The 20,421-nt window shown below is 43.8% G+C and overlaps 1 protein-coding gene across 5 annotated transcripts in view; it reads left to right on the top strand.

Annotated features, from left to right (window-relative positions):
• Window positions 1–20,421, top strand: part of igf2bp3 (insulin-like growth factor 2 mRNA binding protein 3) — a 198,141-nt gene that overhangs the window by 134,725 nt on the left and 42,995 nt on the right. For all 5 annotated transcript variants that reach the window (XM_072509245.1, XM_072509244.1, XM_072509248.1 and 2 more), the window contains one exon: window positions 557–667. In XM_072509245.1, coding sequence (XP_072365346.1) covers window positions 557–667 — 111 coding nt within the window. The remainder of the gene's footprint in view (window positions 1–556; window positions 668–20,421) is intronic.

Here is a 20,421-nt window from a genome sequence, read left to right as displayed (position 1 = left end):
TTCCAAGTATGCAGGACAGACTCTGGTGCAAAGTGATTTAGTTAACTGAAAGAGGAAGTTTTTAATGACTTGCACTGCTAATTCAATGGTGTGATGTGTAAATGCATTTTCTTGCAAATAATAACACTTCCGGGATCTTCTGCCCTAACTTGTGAAAGACAAAACCAGCTGTCCAAAGGAAAATAGTGCACCCATTGCAGAAAATATTCCGTATTAATGCACAATAAAATAAAAAATTCATGATATGCACATAGTATAGAATGCAGAATTCTGAATGAGATTCGATTCTCTAGGCTAGATGTTGTCATCATAGAAAATGCTAGAGCCTTGAGACATTTTACTATGTTAAAGGTGCTATACAAATGCATGTTCTTGTGTTTGACAACAAAATTGTTTGAGTCTTTTAACACACAATTATTTAATATTTTAAGGAAAGCTAGCTTCCTTACCGTTCTGTGTTTAGTTGTATAAAATTCAATAATTTGAGATGGTTGAAATGGGATAATCTAACTATTTTTGTTGGTCAAAACATGTTATACCAATTTTATTTTTGCAGCTTCAAGCACATTTAATTCCTGGCCTAAATCTGAAAGCTCTAGGCTTGTTTCCTCAATCATCACCTGTACTGCCACCGCCTTCAATACCTCCTGCTTATACTCCATTTGGGGTGAGTGTACTCTTAATGTCTGATACTTATCATGAGGATTGCTTTCATAGGCTATTGCTTAATGTTTGAAATAAAGTTTAAAGAACAACTTTTTTAACTGTGGTTAACTATTTACAGCTTATTGGGACAGTTGAGATTTTTGCCTTTTATTTAGCTTTTGTGATTAACTTATTACTAGCTCCATTGCTGTAAGATTTGCATTTCTTGAAGGTAAGTTTACCATATTGATTTACAGTTGTTTCTGACCTTTGAACTATTGACAGTTAAATGCCTTGAATGTTGAGAAGCATTGCACTAATTTCATTGTTCTTCACACTGTCATTCCCTGTGCGATGATAAAGGGAATAAGGAAATAAAGTTCCTGATGTAACTACGTGTTGGCATGGATCTATTTGTTGGGCTACATGGCCTGTTTCTGACCTCCATATTTTTTGATTCAATTACGAAGTATTACAATTGTTTGAAATTATGAGTAGCGACCTAAGCGATAATTTAAATCATCTTGAAGTGCAAAACCAAAATGCAATTAAAATATCTTGGCTTTTGTGTGTAATATTTTTAATTCCAGTGCATTTTGTGTTTTGGCATTCTGGGCAGAGTAGCAGTAATAATAATCCTTATCAGTGTCACAAGTAGACTTATATTAACACTGCAATGAAGTTACTGTTACTGGGAAAATCTGCTAGTCGCCACACTCCAGCGTCTGTTCGGGTGCACTGAGGGAGAATTCACAATGTCCAATTCACTCAACAAGCACATCTACCAGTATAAATAAATTTGCCGTTGATTGCTGCAAATTCTTTTGTCCAGTATGCTAAATAGATAGCTCATATATATTTCTTGTTTGAAACTTAAAAATATCAAGTCATCAATGACTAGCGATAAGTCAGGAGTGTCAAAATATTTTTATAGGTATGAAGTCATCTGAGGAGTGCATTTCTGGTTAGACCAAGGTACACGATAGTTTGAAATTCGTATTAATTTTACACCTATAGGTGAAAGAACACATTTACGACTTTTAGTTCCCAATGAATCATCTGTGGGGAAAAATACAGAAATGAATGGAAGTCCTATTGTTCCTTTCGATTATTATATATAGGGTGACCCAATCTGGAGTCTTGTGGCGCAGTGGGTGGCATCTCTGCCTCTGAGCTAGAACCCCTGTGTTCATGTCCCACTCCAGGAATGATGGCCAAGGAAGATGCTTTCATAACACAGCCAAATAAGTTGAATATCAATCAGCAAATGGCAAAAATGGGAGGCACAGCCACGTGATGGAAAGAAAATGATGACTTCAACCATCATTATTCATAGTTCTAGACTACAACATGGATGTAAAAGTGCATATTGCCACAGCAGGTTGCCCTCCTTGGGGATTGGTTGGCTGGACGGCCCTGGTAGATGAAATTGGTGCTGACAGCATGGCGTCCGATCCCAGTTTCAGCTGGAATGAATTTGATATCTGCTGCCCTGTCCTACCCACTGAGATTGTGGCGCTATGGGTCAAACCTACCTTCGGGCAGAGAACTGAAGAAAAAGTTGTTCTCCATTATTCTCTGAATATTTAGAAGTATATTTAAAATTTACAGCTTTGCTGCTGTTGAGCAGCGATAGATATTCATGTTCCTATGGTGCTTTATCAGGTCAGTTGCTTTTGAAGTTCATGGGAATGAGGCAGCCATTGACGCTGGCAACTTCTTACAAACAGTAATGGGTTGAATTGGCAGCTAATCTGCAATGAGGATCTCTGAACATTCTGAATGGTAGAATTATTGATCAGGAGGAATAGGAACACATTCTTGGAATAAAAATATGGTGGTAGGTTCATTTCTAAATGTTACTTTAGCTGTATCATGGAGGATTGTTTTTTTTTTTTACAAAGAACAAACCCAAAGCTACTTTAAAGCAGCATTCTGGGATATTGTATTTGCTGGCCATCTGACGAGCCATCCACTTATCAATAATCAACTATTTCCTCCAGTTAAACATTGAAAAAATTATGATCAAGAGCAGGAATCAGTCCTGCTTTATTTCTGCAATGCAACAGCCACTATGTGGCTGAATGTAGCTAACTGATTTGGGGAATTGATCCTGGAAACTTCCTTGGCTATTATTTTAAAAATGTAATTGTATTGCATTTGTTTGAAATTTGATTTGGACTTCCAGAGATTTTGGCCGTTGCGGAAATAAATGTCAAATGTATTGATCAGCTGACAACTGTAAGGTGAAGTTAATGTAGAAAATTTAGCGTGGAAATATTTTAATTACTTGTTTGCAAGGGGGGAAAGGTTGATCAGGAGCCATCCATTTATCAATGATCCACTATTTCCTCCAGTTAAACTTTGGAAAAATTATGATCAAGAGCAGGAATCAGCCATGCTTTATTTCCACAATGCAACAGTGCTAAGGCAACTATGAGGGCATGGTAGCACAGTGGTTAGCATTGTTGTTTCACAGCTTCAGGGACCCTGGTTCAATTCCCAGCTTGGGTCACTCTGTGTGGAGTCTGCACGTTCTCTCCGTGTCTGTGTGGGTTTCCTCCGGGTGCTTCGGTTTCCTCCCACAAGTCCCGATAGACGTGCTGTTAGGTAATTTGGACATTCTGAATTCTCCCTCAGTGTACCTGAACAGGTGCCGGAATGTGGAAACTACGGGATTTTCACAGTAACTTTATTGCAGTGTTAATGTAAGCCAACTGGGGACAGTTATTAAGATTATTACGTGGATGAATGTAGCTAACCGATTTGGGGAACTGTTCCTGGAAGCTTCCTCAACTATTTTTTTTTTTTTTAAATGTACTTGTTTTACATTTGTTTGAAATTGTATCTGGACTTCCAGAGATTTCAGCTGTTGCGAAATAAATGTCAAATGTTTTGATCAGATGGTACTGTAAGATGAAGTTAATGTAGAAAATTTAGCATTGAAATATTTTAATTATTTGTTTGCAATTGGGGAAAGGTTGATCAGAAAAAACGGAATTATGTTTTGAAGATAGAATTTTAGAGATTCAGTGTAATCGGGGATAGATGACAGGAGACCATTAGACCATCATGTGCAGATGTATTATGGTCTGCCATTTCAGGATACATATGTTCTGTTTTTTTGTGTTTTCAGGTTAAATTCAAAATTTGCAACCAATGGGAAGCAGAGAAAGTAGAGTTAGTTAGAGAATATTCTCCCAAGAATTTGGCTGATGGAAGGTTTGTTGTGGAGTCCACAGGAGTCTGTGTTGGACCCTCACCCCTACTTTTACAGATATATATTAATGATCGGTGTTTTTCAAACATTTTTTTCCAGAGACACATTAGTCAAATTCAATTTATGTAACTGAGCCCGACTATCAAACCAGCTGAAATGGCAACTTCGCAAAACACCTTCCCTGCATCTGGGCATTTATCAGGAACACCATGCTCTTTCCCACATCGTGTCATGGGGGTATAACCCAATCATAAGACATAGGAGCAGAATTAGGCCATTCCCACCTTCCCATTCTCCTGCTTTGTCCCCATAACCCCTGATCCCCTTATTAATCAAGAACCTATCTATCTCTGTCTTTAAGATGCTCAGTTATTTGGCCTCCACAGCCTTCTGCGGCAAAGAATTCCACAGATTCACAAGCACCTGGCTGAAGAAATTCCTCCTCATCTCTGTTTTAAAGGATCGTCCCTTCCATCTGAGGTTGTGCCCTCTGGTTCCAGTTTTACTTAGTTTTTCCTACTAGTGGAAACATTCTCTCAATATCCACACTCACTGTTTCTTGCCCATTCACCAATTCTCTATCCATGCCAGTATACTACCTCCAGCACTATGGGCCCTTATAACTTAACCTTTTGTGAGGTATGTTGTGGACTTTGGGGATTCTGGGAGTCACTGGTTAGGAGAGAGCTGGATAAGATCGTGAGCAGTTCTACTTGAGAAATTCTGCTAGTTAGAGATAGCATAGTTTAATAGAGAAACCTTCTACTTTAGGAATGTGATCGAATCTTAGTTAGTAGTGTAATAAATTTATAGTTTTGTTTGTTAACAAAGCTTTGGGTTCTTTATTCAACACTATGCATCCGAGCCATCCAGGTAAGGCAAAATAGGGAACACAACAGAAGGTGCCTAAGTTCCTGTCCTGTCGGTAGTTCCAGGTCTTCCGTCAGTTCACTCAGTGCCTATTGGTGACCAGTTCTGGGTGCTGCACTTTAGGAAGGATGTGATAGCATTGGAAAAAATCATGAACGGTTCCTTGGATGAGCAACTTAAGTTATAAAGAGTGATTAGAGAAGTTAGGGCTACTTTCCTTGGAGAAGGAAAGACTGAACAGAGATTTGATAGTAATATTCAAAACCATTAGGGGCCTGGACAGAGTAGATGGGGAGAAACTGTTCTCACTTGTGAAAAGATTGAAAATGAGAGGGCACAGGTTTAAAGTAATTTAGTAAAAGAAGCACAAATGAAATGAAACGAGGGGTTAGGGTCTGGAAAGCCCTGCCAGAGTGCGGTGAAGGCAAGATCAATTGAGGCATTCTAAAGGGAATTAGACTATTATCTGAAAAGGAAGAATGGGCAGAGTTATGGAGAGCAGGCAGGAGAATGGAACCAGGTGAGTTGCTCAGAGAGCTGGCATAGAATTGATGGACGAAATGACCTCCTTTTGCACCATCATAATGTTCTGATTCTGTGCAAGAAACTGGGCGATGCTACAAGTGGATGATGTACTTTTCTGCAATTGTTAATCCTGTAATGATATGTGACCAATTTACATCAGCCATTTCTACTGTGGATATAGGAATTTGTAATATGGCTAAAATTTGACACGTGTGATTATCATGGAATTCATTTTGTTGTGTAAATGTTATGGATGCAAACAAAAGCATATTCCAGTGAATACCAATCCAAGCAATACATAATCATAGTGCAAAAATAGGAAATACTAGTAACACTCCAGCTTACTAGATATATTGTGGTTTTCAGAACTAGTCTTGTGAGCCAACGTATCCACATAGGATGAATCTACTATATTCCTTTCATCCATTTGTCAAAACTAATTTACCTGTAATTTCCAATACATTAACATATGGGTCAGAATTTTATCTCCACCCTGCACTCTTTCTCCCCCCCCAAACTGTCTAGAAGTCCAAGCAGTACAGTCTTAAGACCAAAATTTGACTTTTGTATGTAAAGTCAGTCCCGCTGGAGAGCAGCGAAGGCAGACATGGTCAAGGTCCATGCCTTTCATAATAGTTGCCTACATAAGATCTGTAATGTCTGTTGGCCACATAAATTTCCAATGAGGATCTGGACAAGAAGACTTGGAAGCACTGTCCTCTAGATAGTGTCAAATAAGGTGGCTTGGGCATGTGCTAAGGATATCCTAAGAAAGTATACAGAAGGTTGCTCTGAGATGGGCGCAAGCCAGGAAACTTCAATGGGGCAAGCCCAAAACAACATTGCATGGGACTGATTTGGAAGAGATGAGGCTTACATGGGGTGAGGCATAAACCACATCACCAAGCAGGGCCCAAATGGATGACATTGTTGCAGCTTTATGACCAAATATGTGTGGCCTTATGTCCCACCCAGAACAAGGAGGAGAACTAACGAGCCCCCCATCCCACCCTAACCATCACCAGAGGCAGGGCAAATAATGTAAAATTGCATGGACGGGATCCTGTGCACCCTGACTCGAACACAATTTTATGGTGGGGCAGGCAAGACATCTGGAACGCCTGCCCATGCCCCATTCAGCCACTTAAGGGTCTTTTCCTGTTGAGCTTCTGTGTTTTGGCTGGTTGGCGCTTGTTGGATCAGGGTGCCAAACAAAATTTCTTCCCTCGATATTGGGCAGGAAGGGGAGGGGGCGTGCCTCAATCCAAAGGCCCCTTCAGATTTGGGGTGCCCTCCCCTCGGGGACCTGGGAACTCCGGACCTCTCTCCCCCCTCCAGACACAGATCACCCCTCTTTGCCCCTGATACGTTCCTGATGTGTGATCCCGGGGGCACTATTATTTCCCTATTTTGCCTTACATGGTGCTGCTGAACCTCTTCCTGCCACTGCAACATTGGCTGGAGAGCCATTCACCACAAGGCAGGACTTCCGTCCAAGGGTGAACTGGGTCCGCCTGCTGCCAATCAGTGCTCAAATTGGCCATACAATGGCAGCAAGCCTGCCAGAGGTGGTGTGGATGTGTCCAAGCACTTGCCATTGTAAACATTTAGACCGTGGTATTTGATGTGGTACTTGATTTAAAAAACCTGCAGTTGGTGCCTTTCTTCTGCTTGGATTGGCTCCTGCGCTTCGCTATCTATTCGTCCTGAACTCTGATCTGAACTGCCTCTTGTGTGATCACATTCTCATGCATATATTCTATCCTGTTATCCTCTGCTGTGGTCTGACCAATGACTTCCCAAATGCATAAGCGTACTCTTGGATACACACTATCTGAAGGCCAGCTTATTGCAATTCATGTGAATTACGAAGTTTCCTTGTACTGCCCCCCCCCCCCCCCCCCCCCCCCCCCCCCCCCCCCCACACACACACACACACACAGTTTAACTGGCCATCTTAAGAATTTCGATAATATTGGCATCATCAAGCTCATTCGTAACTCATTATACCGTTGCCTTTTCTCAATTGCTTAAGAAATAATTTGCTGGCACTATCTTTCTTTAACTGCTCTGTTTAAGTGAATTAAATGTTGCCCTACATGCTAATTCCCCTTTGCTGGTTTACTCAGTTTCACAATCTGCAATTAACATCCAAGTTATTTATCTCCATTAGCCCTGAAGCCACTATTGTATACTAACTGAAAAGTTTTCTGATGGCTTGTACATGCTTAGAGTTCTCTTGTATAAGACCAAACTGCTTAATACATCTCTCTTGATATATGTACATATTTGACTGTATTTTCTTTGGTCTTCCCTGACCATGTAAGTCTGATTATTTTCAGCAGATTGCACACACCATATGCTGGTTCGATTGTTGAAGACGTTGTGGATTAACAGGGTACCTGCTTAAAAGTAGCAGATACAGCAATATTTAGTCGAGTGCATGGAATCCCAAACATAAAATGTAGCTGGAGTAGACCATTTGGCCCGTCAAACCTGCTCTGTCACTCAACAAATTATGGCCGATCTTTTAACCTATTTCCACCTTTCTGCATTATCCTCAATCCCTTAGCACCCAAAAATCTATCGACCTCTGCCTTGAACATACTCTGATCATCTGCTGCTCTGCGAGTAGAGAATTTCAATGATTCACAACCATTTGAGTGAAGAAATTTCTCCTCGCCTCAATTCTAAATGGCTGATGCCTTTTTCGGATTCTGACCATGTTCTTCATTCTCCAGCTAGGGGAAACATTTAACAGTGTCTACATGTCAAGACCCTCATTCTAAGTGTTTCAATGAGATCACCTATTCCCCAGGGAATATCGGCCTAATCTTTTCTCAAAGGGCAATGTCCTCAATCTCCGGAACCAGGCCAAGTGAATATTTGTTGCACTCACCTCTTGGGCAAGTATGTCCTTTCTTGGGTAGGGAGACCAAATCCCCTCTGCGCTTCATGTGGGCTCACCAATGCCCAGCACTACTATAGTGATAATTTATTTCTTTACACTCCAATCCCGTTGTAACAAAAGCTGAATACCTTTTGCTTTCCTAATTGCTTGTTGTGCCTGTATGTTAACTTCCCATATGTAAGGATGCCCAAGTTCTTCTAAATGCAAATCTTTCCCAGTCAAAAAAAATATAGATTTCCCCCACCAATGTGGATAATGTCATTCTTGCTACATAGTATTCGATTTGTTATGTTTTTTTCCCACTCATCAATATGTCTATATCCCTCTACAACCTCACTGTACCCTCCTCGCCACTTTGTTACCATCTGGTTGAGGATCAGTACCGTTCTGTTTAGAGTAAACTTAAAGTTTAGAATTCTAGGTGCTTAGAAAATAAAACATGATCCTGCTGGTTTTAAACAAAAAAATAAACTTTACTAGACTAAGTCAGGAAATTAAAATACTTTACAATATTTATCTTAAACACCAGTGTTTAGAGTTTGCATGAATAACAAGGGAATTAAAGGCAAACTCTGGTTGAACATGTCACGCTACACCGTAAATGGCAGATCCGACGAACCACCGATTTCTCAGCAGCCCACCCAGAAGTCGGGTCCACTTGAGTTATAGAATCATTAGAACCGTCTCCCTCATGAGGGATTTCCAGTCTTTACTTTAGAAGATCTTGCCTCTGAATTCCCTCAATGTCACTACAACCTGAACTGCCTCAGCAACTGCTCGCAAGCCTGATGGTTAATCTCTTCTCCTGAGAATATGTTCCACTTGCTTCCCAGGGCTGCACTGCAGCACCAACTGACGGGCACAACTCTGCTGAGCAGAACACCAATGCTCCAAATGGTTAGGGTGCCCCAAGAGCCTGCAGCACAGAGTCACCAACCCAAGCTGCCTTTTCAACTAACTTCTCCCAAGCTTCTACCTGGAGCCTGCCAAAAGCAGCACTTTTGCTGCCTGGACTCTCTTCTTCGGCCTCCTCTCCCAGTGATTTCTCTCCTCTGTGGTCTCTTGGTGGTTTCCCATTACACAGATGCACCGCCCAATCCCTGCAACTCTCAAAACAATGCTAAAAACGGGGTTGTCGCATGTGTTGGAGCTCCTGGGCCTGCCAGGAAATTGAATCCTCAGCCTCTGCCCAGAGCAACATAAGTTCACACTTTTTGCTAACTTTCTCACCTTGCATTGTGCCATCAGCAAACTTTATGAAGTTGCACTCAATCCTTTCATCCAAGTCAGTAATATAGGTTATAAATGGCTATGGTTCAAGCACTGATACTTGCGATACTCTTAGTTGCAGCCTGACAACCCAAAAATGTCCTGTTTGTTCTTATTGTTTTCTGTCCATTAACCAATTCTCAATCCATGCTAATATATTACCTGTGCCACCCTCCTATGATTTCTACTTTTGTGTAATAATCCAAGATGATTGAATATTTTTTACAAACGTTATACATTTGGCTGTCCTTTTTCATTTTTCTTTTTGAGGATATAACTATTAATAAATCTGTTGCCTGTGTTTAAGCACATGATTAAATAAAATGTCTAGTTACTGCACCCCCGATGGATTCTGTTACATCGTTGTGTACAGGGGATTTGTCACAACTTAATTTATTCAGTACCATTTCTCTTAACACTGATTTCTTTAAGTTCATTCAAGGTCGCTCGACCCTTGGTTCCCCATAATTTCCAGAATTGTTGAGTCTTCTACAGTGAAGATAAATGCAAAGACTTTGTTTAATACCTTTGCCATTTCCCTATTCATAGAATTTACAGTGCGGACCGAGGCCGTTCGGCCCATTGAGTCTGCACCGGCCCTTGGAAAGAGCACCCTACCAAGTCTGCACCCTATCCCGTAAACCACTAACCCAACCCAACCTGGGACCCTGGAGCTGTGAAGCAACTGTGCTAACCACTGCTACTGTGCCCCCAAATTCCCTATTTATGATTTCACGTTTCTGCTTGCAATGAGCTCATGTTTATTTGACTAAAGTTTTCTATAAATGGGTAAATCAAAAGATATTTACAGTCTGCTTTTGGGTTTCTTGCCAGTATATCTTTCTCTTTTCCTACCAAATTCGGGGTTCCCTTTTGCTGAATTCTAAAATGCTTTGGCTTGCTATTCGACAACATTTCTAAGCCTGGAGTTCCAAAGTACGCCGCATCTACAGGTTCCCCTTTATTCACCTTCCTTGTTACTTCCTCAAAGCACTCTAATAAATCAGTCAAACACTATTTCCCTTTCTCAAAACCACATTGACTCTAAATGATCCCATTATGACTTTTTAAATATCCTGCTATAACCTCCTAAAGAATAGATTCTAGCAATGTTCTATGATAGATGTTAGAAAAGCTGGTCTATAGTTTCCTGCTTTCCGTTTCCCCCTTTCTTGAATAAAGATGTTACATTAGCGATTTTCCAATCCACTGGGACACTTTCAGAATCAAATAAATTTTTGAAGATTATATAACCAATGCATTTACTGTATCTGCAGGCACTTTACGACCCGAGGATGTGGGCCATCTGGCCCTGAGGACGTGTCAGCCTTTAGGTCTAATAGTTTTCTGAGCACCTTTACATAATAATAGTCACTTATTGTCACAAGTAGGCTTCAATGAAGTTACTGCGAAAAGCCCCTAGTCGCCACATTACGGCGCCTGTTCGGTGTGGCTGGTACAGGAAATCTGACTATGGTGATCGTGTTCCTCCCCTTTCACCTCGAAGTTTCTTTCAGAAATTTTCTACAGCTTCTGTAGTGAAGACGCAGACAAAATGCCTGTTCAATGCTTTCTGCCACTTCCTTATTTTCCATCATTATTTCTCCAGCCAGAAAACGCCAACCCTGTCTTTCGTTACTCCTTTCTGATTTAAATACTTATAGAAACTCTTACTGTTTGGTTTTATATTATTAGCTAGCTTTAGTTCATTCTCTATTTTCTCCCTTTAAGTTATTAGGAACATAGAATTCGGAGCAGAAGGAGGCAATTCAGCCCCTCTAGCCTGCTCTGCCATTCAATCACATCATGGCTGATCTCTTCCTGGTCTCAGATCCACCTCCCTACCTGTTTTTCCCCATATCCCTTTAACCCATTTTATATAAAAAAAAAAAAAAATAAGAAATAATTTTTTTATAAATGGTATTTTATTACAATCATGTATCAAAACAGGTTGCAGCAAATAAACACACCAGGAAGCATACGTCCCAGCAAACAACTGTACCAGTCTGTACAGATTTTTTTCCTTCTTCACCCCCCCCCCCCCCCCTTCCACCCCAGCCGTGAAAACAGCTCCTCAAACACTGTCACAAACATCCCCCTCCTTTTCTCCCTGCAAAGCCCCATAACTCATACTTGATCTTCTCCAACTGCAGGAAGTCTTACAGGTCACCCAACGAAGCCGCTACCCCCGGTGGCGATGTCGACTGCCACTCCAGTAAAATTCGCCGCCGTGCAATCAGAGAGGGGAAGGCCTTCTTCCTCCTCTCCATGAGCTCCGGCTTCTTTGAAACCCAAATATCGTCACCAAAGGGTCCGTATCCTCCACCTCCTCCACTATCCTGGTTAAGAACGCAATATTTGTTCCAGAATAGATTTTAAACGCTAGATTTAAACTTGTCATTTTCAGACATGATTCCGCCCATTCCGGCGAACCACCACGGGCAATCATCGTGAGGTTCCATAGTCATTAGGAGAAGGAACAAGTCCTAAGATGGGCAAAGGATCACTGAGACTACAAATGGGAGGACCATACCATCAGGCTCTATCAAGATTTGGGAGAGGAATTGGCTAAACGGCAGGTGGCGTTTAACAAAGTAACTGGAGTTTGGTTTGTGGTGGTATACCCTGCACGCCTCCAAGTGACTTCTAATACGAAGGACTATTATTTCAATGCACCGGAGGAGTTTGATGCTTTTGTTAGGAAGTATAGGCTGGGGCGAGTTAATTGTAATTTTTGCAAAATCTTTGTATTGTTGGGGAGGGCATGTGATTATGGAGGCTTGATTATGGGGTTTCTTGTACAAGTTTGTATGTTCTCGTTCTTGTGTGGGATGGGTTTCTTTGTTTATTTAAGTTAGACTTGGGCAGGGGCTGGTTGTTATGGCTATTTATTTGTCTTTACTCCAGATGGGGCTGTCCTGCTAGCTGAAGAGTTAGCTCATGGGAGCGAAGTGGTGGGGTTAACTGCAGCTCATTATTTTAGTGTAATTTTAGATAATCTTAGGGTTTTTATTTGGGATAGTTGAGGTAGGGATTATGGTCTTTTGTTCATCTTTCGGTTGTTTGTTTGTTTATTTGGGTGTGGTGGTGGGGGCAGGGATGGTTTTCTGATGGTGACTACAGCTTGCTCTTTGTTTTGTCTTGATGGAGGGTTTGGTGGTCATCTTGGGTGGGCTCGCTGCCTGTACTCTTAAGTAGTTGCTGGATTACCTTTCTTGGTGGAAATGGCTGATTCTGGCATAGAATGGGGTGGCAGGCCCCCAATTCGGCTGGTCACTTTGAACGTAAGGGGGTTGAATGGCCCAGCAAAAAGGTTGAGGATATTTTCTCACCTGAAAAGTTTGAATACTGATGTGGTGTTTCTGCAGGAGACCATTTGTGGGTCAGGCACCAGGCAAGGTTACGGAAGGGATGGGTGGGACAGGTATTCCACTCTGGTTTCAATGATAGGGGGCCCCGGGGGGGTTGCAGTTTTGATAAATAAAAGGGTTCCTTTTTCGGCTGCTAAGATCTTGGCGGACCAGAACGGGAAACATATAATTGTCAGTGAGTCTTTGGCGGGAACCTTAGTGGTCCTAGTTAATGTGCATGCTCCAAATTGGGATGACACTGCTTTTAACAAGTTACTGACTTCTATTCCTGACTTGGGCTAACACCAGCTAATTTCTGGGGGGGTGGGGGCTTAAATTGTGTTTTCGACCCTTGATTGAACCGATCTAGACTCAAGTCTCTGATTCCTTCATGGGTGGCTTTTATGCAGCAGATTGGGGGGTGGGGTGGGGGGCAAATCCGTGCTGGTTTTTGCATGAGTGATGAGGGTGTTTCTTTTTTCTCCCATGTCCATCAGGTTTATTCTCAATTTGACTTATTTTGTGGTTGAAAGGTTTCTCCTCCCTGGGGTGAAGAGGGTAGGGTAATCGGCAATTGCTATCTCAGATTATGTGGAGTGGGATAAAGCAAGGCAGTTAGTGCATACCACCTGCCCTTCTGCGACAATCTAACTTATATATGTTTTTATTTATTTTGTTAATAATGTGTCTTAACTTTCAATCTATTTTGCAGTTTTTGAATGTTTTGAGTCAAATTCTAAATGTTAAAGTAAGTTTAAGCTTGAGAAATGCTTACTCGAAAATTCCCCGTTTCACCAAATTCCTGACTTTAGCTACCCAAGTGCCCCAACAGGAATATGCTGTGCTCCACATTCACCACTGCTGTGCACACAGTAAGAGAGCTAAAATATTACTACATTTCACCTTCTGCCCTGCAGCAGGTGGACAATGGGCTATCTTTTCTAAATCCTTTTGAGTGTGCTTACTGTACCGTTATCTGTGGTTAAGTCCCTCATTGTAGCGGATGGGAGGCGGTGATCAGGGGAGAGCTAATTTCCATTAGGGCTCATAGGGAGAAGACAGAGGGTATGGAAAGGGAGAGGTTAGTGGGGGAGATTTTGAGAGTAGACAGGAGGTACTCGGAGGCCCCGGAGGAAAGATTACTTGGGGAAAGACGACGGCTCCAGACTGAGTTTGACCTGTTGACCACTTGGAAGGCGGAGGCACAGTGGAGGAAAGCGCAGGGGGCGACCTACGAGTATGGGGAAAAGGCTAGTCGGATGCTGGCACACCAGCTCTGTAAGAGGATGGCAGCGAGGGAAATAGGGGGAGTCAAAGATGGAAGGGGAGCCACGGTTCGGAGTGCGACGAAAATAAACGAGGTATTCAAGGCCTTTTATGAAGAGCTGTACAGGTCCCAGCCCCCAGCGGGGGAAGAGGGGATGAGACGATTCCTAGATCAGCTGAGATTCCCGTGGGTGGAGGAGCAAGAGGTGGCTGGTTTGGGGGCACCAATTGGGTTGGAGGAGCTGAGCAAGGGTTTGGGGAGCATGCAGGCGGGGAAGGCCCCGGGACCGGACTGATTCCCGGTGGAGTTCTGCAGGAAGTACGCAGACCTGTTGGCCCCGCTACTGGTGAGGACCTTTAATGAGGCAAGAGAGGAGGGGACCCTGCCCCCGACAATGTCGGAAGCGACAATTTCTTTGATCCTAAAGCGGGACAAGGACCCACTGCAATGTGGATCGTACAGGCCGATCTCGCTCCTCAATGTGGATGCAAAGTTGCTGGCAAAAGTGCTGGCCACGAGGTTCGAGGACTGTGTCCTGGGGGTAATCCACGAGGACCAGACGGGATTTGTAAAGGGCAGGCAACTAAACACCAATGTGCGGCGGCTCTTAAACGTGATAATGAGGCCATCGGAGGAGGGAGAGGCGGAGATAGTGGCAGCTATGGACGCGGAGAAGGGCTTTGACCGAGTAGAGTGGGAGTAGCTCTGGGAGGTGCTGTGTAGGTTTGGGTTCGGGGTAGGGTTTATCAATTGGGTTAAGCTCCTTTACAGAGCCCCGATGGCGAGTGTAGTGACGAACCGGCGGAGGTCGGAGTACTTTAGACTGTACCGAAGGACGAGGCAGGGGTGCCCCCTGTTGTTCGCATTGGCGATCGAACCATTGGCCATGTCATTGAGGGAGTCTAATAAATGGAGGGGGGTGGTCCGAGGGGGAGAAGAGCATCGGGTGTCGCTATATGCGGATGACCTGTTGCTGTACGTGGCGGATCCGATGGAGGGGATGGTGGAGGTCATGCAGACTCTAAGGGAGTTTGGGGAGTTTTCGGGCTATGAGCTCAATGTAGGGAAGAGTGAGCTCTTTGTATTACAGGCGGGGGACCAAGAAAGAGGGATAGGGGACCTACCGCTGAGGAGGGCGGAGGGGAGCTTTCGGTATCTGGGGATCCAGATAGCCAGGAGTTGGGGGACCCTACATAAACTGAATCTGACGAGGTTGGTGGAGCAAATGGAGGAGGATTTCAAAAGATGGGACATGTTACCGCTCTCGCTGGCGGGTAGAGTGCAGTCGGTCAAAATGGTGGTCCTTCCGAGGTTTCTGTTTGTGTTTCAGTGCCTTCCCATCGTGATCACTAAGGCCTTTTTTAAGAGAGTAGGCAGGAGTATTATGGGGTTTGTGTGGGCGAATAAGACCCCGAGAGTAAGGAGAGGGTTCCTGGAACGCAGTAGGGACCGAGGAGGGTTGGCGCTGCCAAACCTGGGGAGCTACTACTGGGCAGCAAATGTGGCGATGATCCGCAAGTGGGTTATGGAGGGAGAGGGGGCGGCATGGAAGAGGATGGAGACGGCGTCCTGTAAAGGAACGAGCCTGGGGGCGTTGGTGACGGCACCGCTGCCGCTCTCGCCGACAAATTATACCACTAGCCCGGTGGTGGCGGCAACGCTAAGGATCTGGGGCCAGTGGAGACGGCACCGAGGTGCAATGGGAGCATCGGTGTGGTCCCCGAACAGGGGTAACCACCGGTATGTCCCGGGGAAGATGGATGGGGGGGTTCCAGAGCTGGCATCGGGCGGGGATTGGAAGAATGGGGGACCTGTTCATCGACGGGACGTTTGCGAGCCTAGGGGCTCTGGAGGAGAAGTTTGAGTTACCCCTGGGATATGCCTTTAGATATATGCAGGTGAGGGCTTTTGTGAGGCGACAGGTGAGGGAATTCCCGTTGCTCCCGGTACAAGAAGTTCAAGATAGGGTGATCTCGGGTGTATGGGTTGGGGAGTGCAATGTGTCGAAATACACCAGGAGTTGAAAGAAGAGGGGGAAGCGCTGGTAGAAGAGTTGAAGGGTAAATGGGAGGAGGAGCTGGGGGAGGAGATCGAGGAAGGTCTGTGGGCTGATGCCCTGGGTAGGGTTAATTCCTCCTCGTGTGCCAGGCTCAGCCTGATACAATTTAAGGTGGTCCACAGAGCGCACTTGACGGGGGCGAGGTTGAGTAGGTTCTTTGGGGTAGAGGGCAGATGTGGAAGGTGCTCAGGGAGCCCGGCGAACCATGTCCATATGTTTTGGTCATGCCCGGCATTGGAGGGGTTCTGGAGAGGAGTGGCGGGAGCAATATCTCAGGTGGTGAAAGTCCGGGTCAAGCCAAGCTGGGGGCTAGCAATATTTGGAGTAGTGGACGAGCCGGGAGTGCAAGAGGCGAAAGAGGCCGGCATTCTGGCCTTTGCGTCACTAGTAGCCCGGCGAAGGATCTTGCTAATGTGGAAGGAGGCGAAGCCCCCCAGCCTGGAGGCCTGGATAAATTATATGGCTGGGTTCATAAAGTTGGAAAGGATTAAGTTCGCCTTGAGAGAGTCTGCGCAGGGGTTCTACAGGCGGTGGCAACCGTTCCTAGACTATCTCGTGGAGCGTTAGAGGAAGGTCGGTCAGCAGCAGCAACCTTGGGGGGGGTGGAGGGGACGTCCTGGGGGGGGGGTTGGAGGGGACGTCCTGGGGGGGGGGTTGGAGGGGATGTCCTGTGGGGGGGGTGGAGGGGATGTCCTGTGGGGGGGGGGGCGACGACTTCCTGGGGGGGGGGGAGAGAGAAAGAGTGGTGGGGACGTCCGGGGGGGGGGGGGGGGGGACGTCCTGGGGGAGGAGTGGTGGGGGGGGAACGTCCTGGGAAGGGGGGGGGTGGAAAGAGTGGTGGTGGGGACGTCCTGCGGGGGGGGGGAGTGGGAGAGTGGTGGTGGGGACGTCCTGGGGGGTGGAGGGGACGTCCTGGGGGGGGGGGGGGGGGGACGGGACGTCCTGGGGGAGGTGGGGGGTACTGCTTGGGAGGGTGGATGAGCAAGAGATAACATGAAGGGTTGGGGAAACTGGCACGTACGGGTGAGGGCCAGTGCACAAAGCTGTGTAAATATATCAATTTGCCATGTATATATCTAGCTCTGTGCGATTTCTCGTTTTTTTTGTTACGGGGGGGGGGGGGGGTTATTGTTTGTAAGGGAGAAAAATTGTGTTAAAAAACTTTAATAAATATATATACTTTTTAAAAGTCCCTCATTGTATTTGAACATGTAATGCTGGACCAAATGTCCATCCTCCCGTGTATCAACACATTGATTCAGGCCACAGGTGTCCCAGAAAACCAGGCTGCACAGCCCTCAGTTCTCTGAATCACTGCGCTGTTATGTTCTATGTAAACTTCAGCCTGTAATACTCGAGGGTCCCTAAATGATTTTATTCATGGGAAAACCTGAGCTCCTTTGCATACTGTTGATTGTTTGGTAATTTTCTTATGAGGGGAACTACCAGACACTACACATACAAATTTTTCTTGACTGACAAGAGTTTGCTCAATTTTGAGCAACCATGATTTCCTGCCTCCCCCGCAGAGCTAAATTCCATTAAACAATTTCCATTAACATTAAACAAAGAGGTTGAAACACTGCCTGTGTAGCCAGTTTGTATTCTTTTACATTTGATCGCAAGTCATATTCCAGCTGAAGCTTAATCAGTGAACGCTTCACCCACAGTCTCTTGATATCTTGGACCTCCTGTCTTTCATTTCTTAAAACTGACATAGCAATGCTTGTAATTTTATTGAATTTGGCACTTTTTCATAAGCCCCTGTTGTACCTTATAGATGGGGTTGACTTCCAATTATTGCCATTATGCTGTACTCTATTTATTAACGCAGTTGGGATATTTTGTTTATCCCAATGGCTTTGACAGTGGCTCCATCTCCTGGTTACAAGAGTGTGGCTGTCGTTGGATTGCCAAATCTTGAATATCAATAAATTCACTTTATGGTCTGCTGATTTGTCAAACTGCTTCAAACGTTTTATGTTCCTGGTCAAGCAAACATATCCTGAAATCATCTAGAACTATTTCCAGAAATGTATATAGCTACATAATAAGTTTAATTACCTTAATACATTACATTTTCACTTTTCGACCATAAATTTGAAATGTTCTCCACAGTTCTATCCTTCATTTTCTATACTTGGCTATTTATGTCTTCCTCCATTTCTTATACTTTTGCCTGTATCAGTGCTGTAAGATACAATAGTGTGAATGACAGTTTATTTACTCCTAATGTCCATAAGTTTGATGAAAGAAATGTACAAGTGAAGGTTTTGCTGGGTCTGGTTTAGCTGAATATTAACTTCTGTACTGTTTTGATTGAGGGTGCAACAACCAAACCAAAGTAGAAAAAATGGTGGTATTACCAATGCTTTCTCTCCTGTCAACATAAGACGACTGTATAAGATGGCCACTGATACCGCCTGCTGGTCTGCATAGCAAATCAATAATGTCACTCTACTGTGCCCAGCCTGTCAGTGCCCCTGTGTGCATGCAGCAGTGACATTTTAAGCAATGACTCAGTGGTGTCAGTAAGCTCTTGTGTCACTATATGGCATCAAATGGTTCCATTGAGAAACTGCTGCATATTGAGATTTCCATTTGTCGTCTTCCCATTTGCTGGGGTTAATTGGAAACCTGTTACACTGCAGCCGCTTTATCTGTATGAGCATTTTGTGCAGAACACTCCTTCTGCTTGAAGACAATCACAGGATAGATCTCCATCTCTGGTAACCTCCACCCACTTAGTGCTTCTTTTACAAATTTGTTTTGGTTGAATACATATTCAAATAGTTGAGTTTTGGGTATTTCTTCAGTCTAGTGGATTTGGAACTTTATGGTGCCAATAACGATTGATACAAGGACACAGCCAGAGCAGTGCCAACTTTGGTCCTGGCTGCTGCCTACTCTGTCACTCGCAATGATGACATGGAGTAACAAATTCAAAATTATGTGCAATAAACGCAGCCTTTGCTCTGTGTAATTGCCAACTCTTTTGTCCTGATTATGTTCCGATAAATTGTTCATGGTAGATGAAATATCTTTGAGAGCTCAAGTTGCAGAAGAACACTATTGCAAGGTAACTGAACTATTAACTTAATGGAAGAATAATTTTAAATATATACATATTTAAAACCCCTGTCTGAAAAGTATCCTTCACAATAAATTTCTTTTCCACAACTTTAAAGTCCATTTGTTGTCAGGAATTTGGGAAATTTACGAATTTAACAGTGAACTTGAGGTGAAATTAAAAAATAACAGATAAGTAACGAGACTAGCAGGCGTCTAGAGGAATAATGAGTTTTGATTTGCCCAGTAACAAGATTTCCAGGCATCTCAAGACATTGAGGTGCAAATGGCCACATCAAATCTTGTTTACCAGAGATCAGTGGGGCTATACAATTTATTTTTAAATGTTTCTTAGGATGTGGACGTTGCTTGCCCATCCCTAATTGCCCTTGAACTGAGTGGCATTTTAAGAGTCAACCATATTGCTGTGGATCTGGAGTCGCATGTAGGCTAGACTAGGTAAGGATGACAAATCTCCTTCCCTAAAGGACATTAGTGAGCCAGATGGGGTTTTTTAGCAATCAACAATGGTTTCATGGTCATCATTAAGCTTTTTTAATTCAAGATTTTTTTATTGAATTCAAATTTCACCATCTGCTGTGGTGGGATTCGAACCTGGGTCTCCAGAGCATTACCTTGCTTGTCTGGATTACTAGTCCAGTGACAATACCACTATACCACCACCTCCCCAAATCCTAACGGCAAGCAATTTGAGTGATGTAGTCCGCTGAATGCACAGAGTGGAATATCAAAGAGATTGAACAATATAACTGCTAGCACTGTCATTGCTTGATGGAGAACTGGCCCCACGACCGCCGTCAGACAGACCAGTCCCATCTGCAATCCGAGCCACGGAGGCTTGTTCCATCTAACATTTAGAGCCATGGCAGATTGCAGATATTCTCCTTTAAAAGATGCAGTATCATGCCTTTGCTGAACCTAAGCAGTATTGTGTGGTAACTATTAATTGGATTTGACCTGTAGAATTATTGAAATTGCTTGGGAAAAGGAGTGTCTCCATGTTCAGTGTTTGTGGGTACATTATTGGAACAAGAGGTAACTTCAGATAAAATGGTGTTAGTTATTAATATACTTGTCATTGTGTGGATTAGCCTTTTCTCATGTGTTTTTCCTTTGTTAATAAATATTCTTTATTAATTATTTACACAATGACTGACTGGTCCGGTTCCTCAGTGGGTTGTACATGGTTCCTCAATTATTCCAAACCAATGCACA

This window comes from Scyliorhinus torazame, chromosome 6, assembly GCF_047496885.1.
Source record: "Scyliorhinus torazame isolate Kashiwa2021f chromosome 6, sScyTor2.1, whole genome shotgun sequence".
NCBI classification, from domain to species: domain Eukaryota; kingdom Metazoa; phylum Chordata; class Chondrichthyes; order Carcharhiniformes; family Scyliorhinidae; genus Scyliorhinus; species Scyliorhinus torazame.
This window is presented reverse-complemented; position numbering and strand designations above follow the sequence as displayed.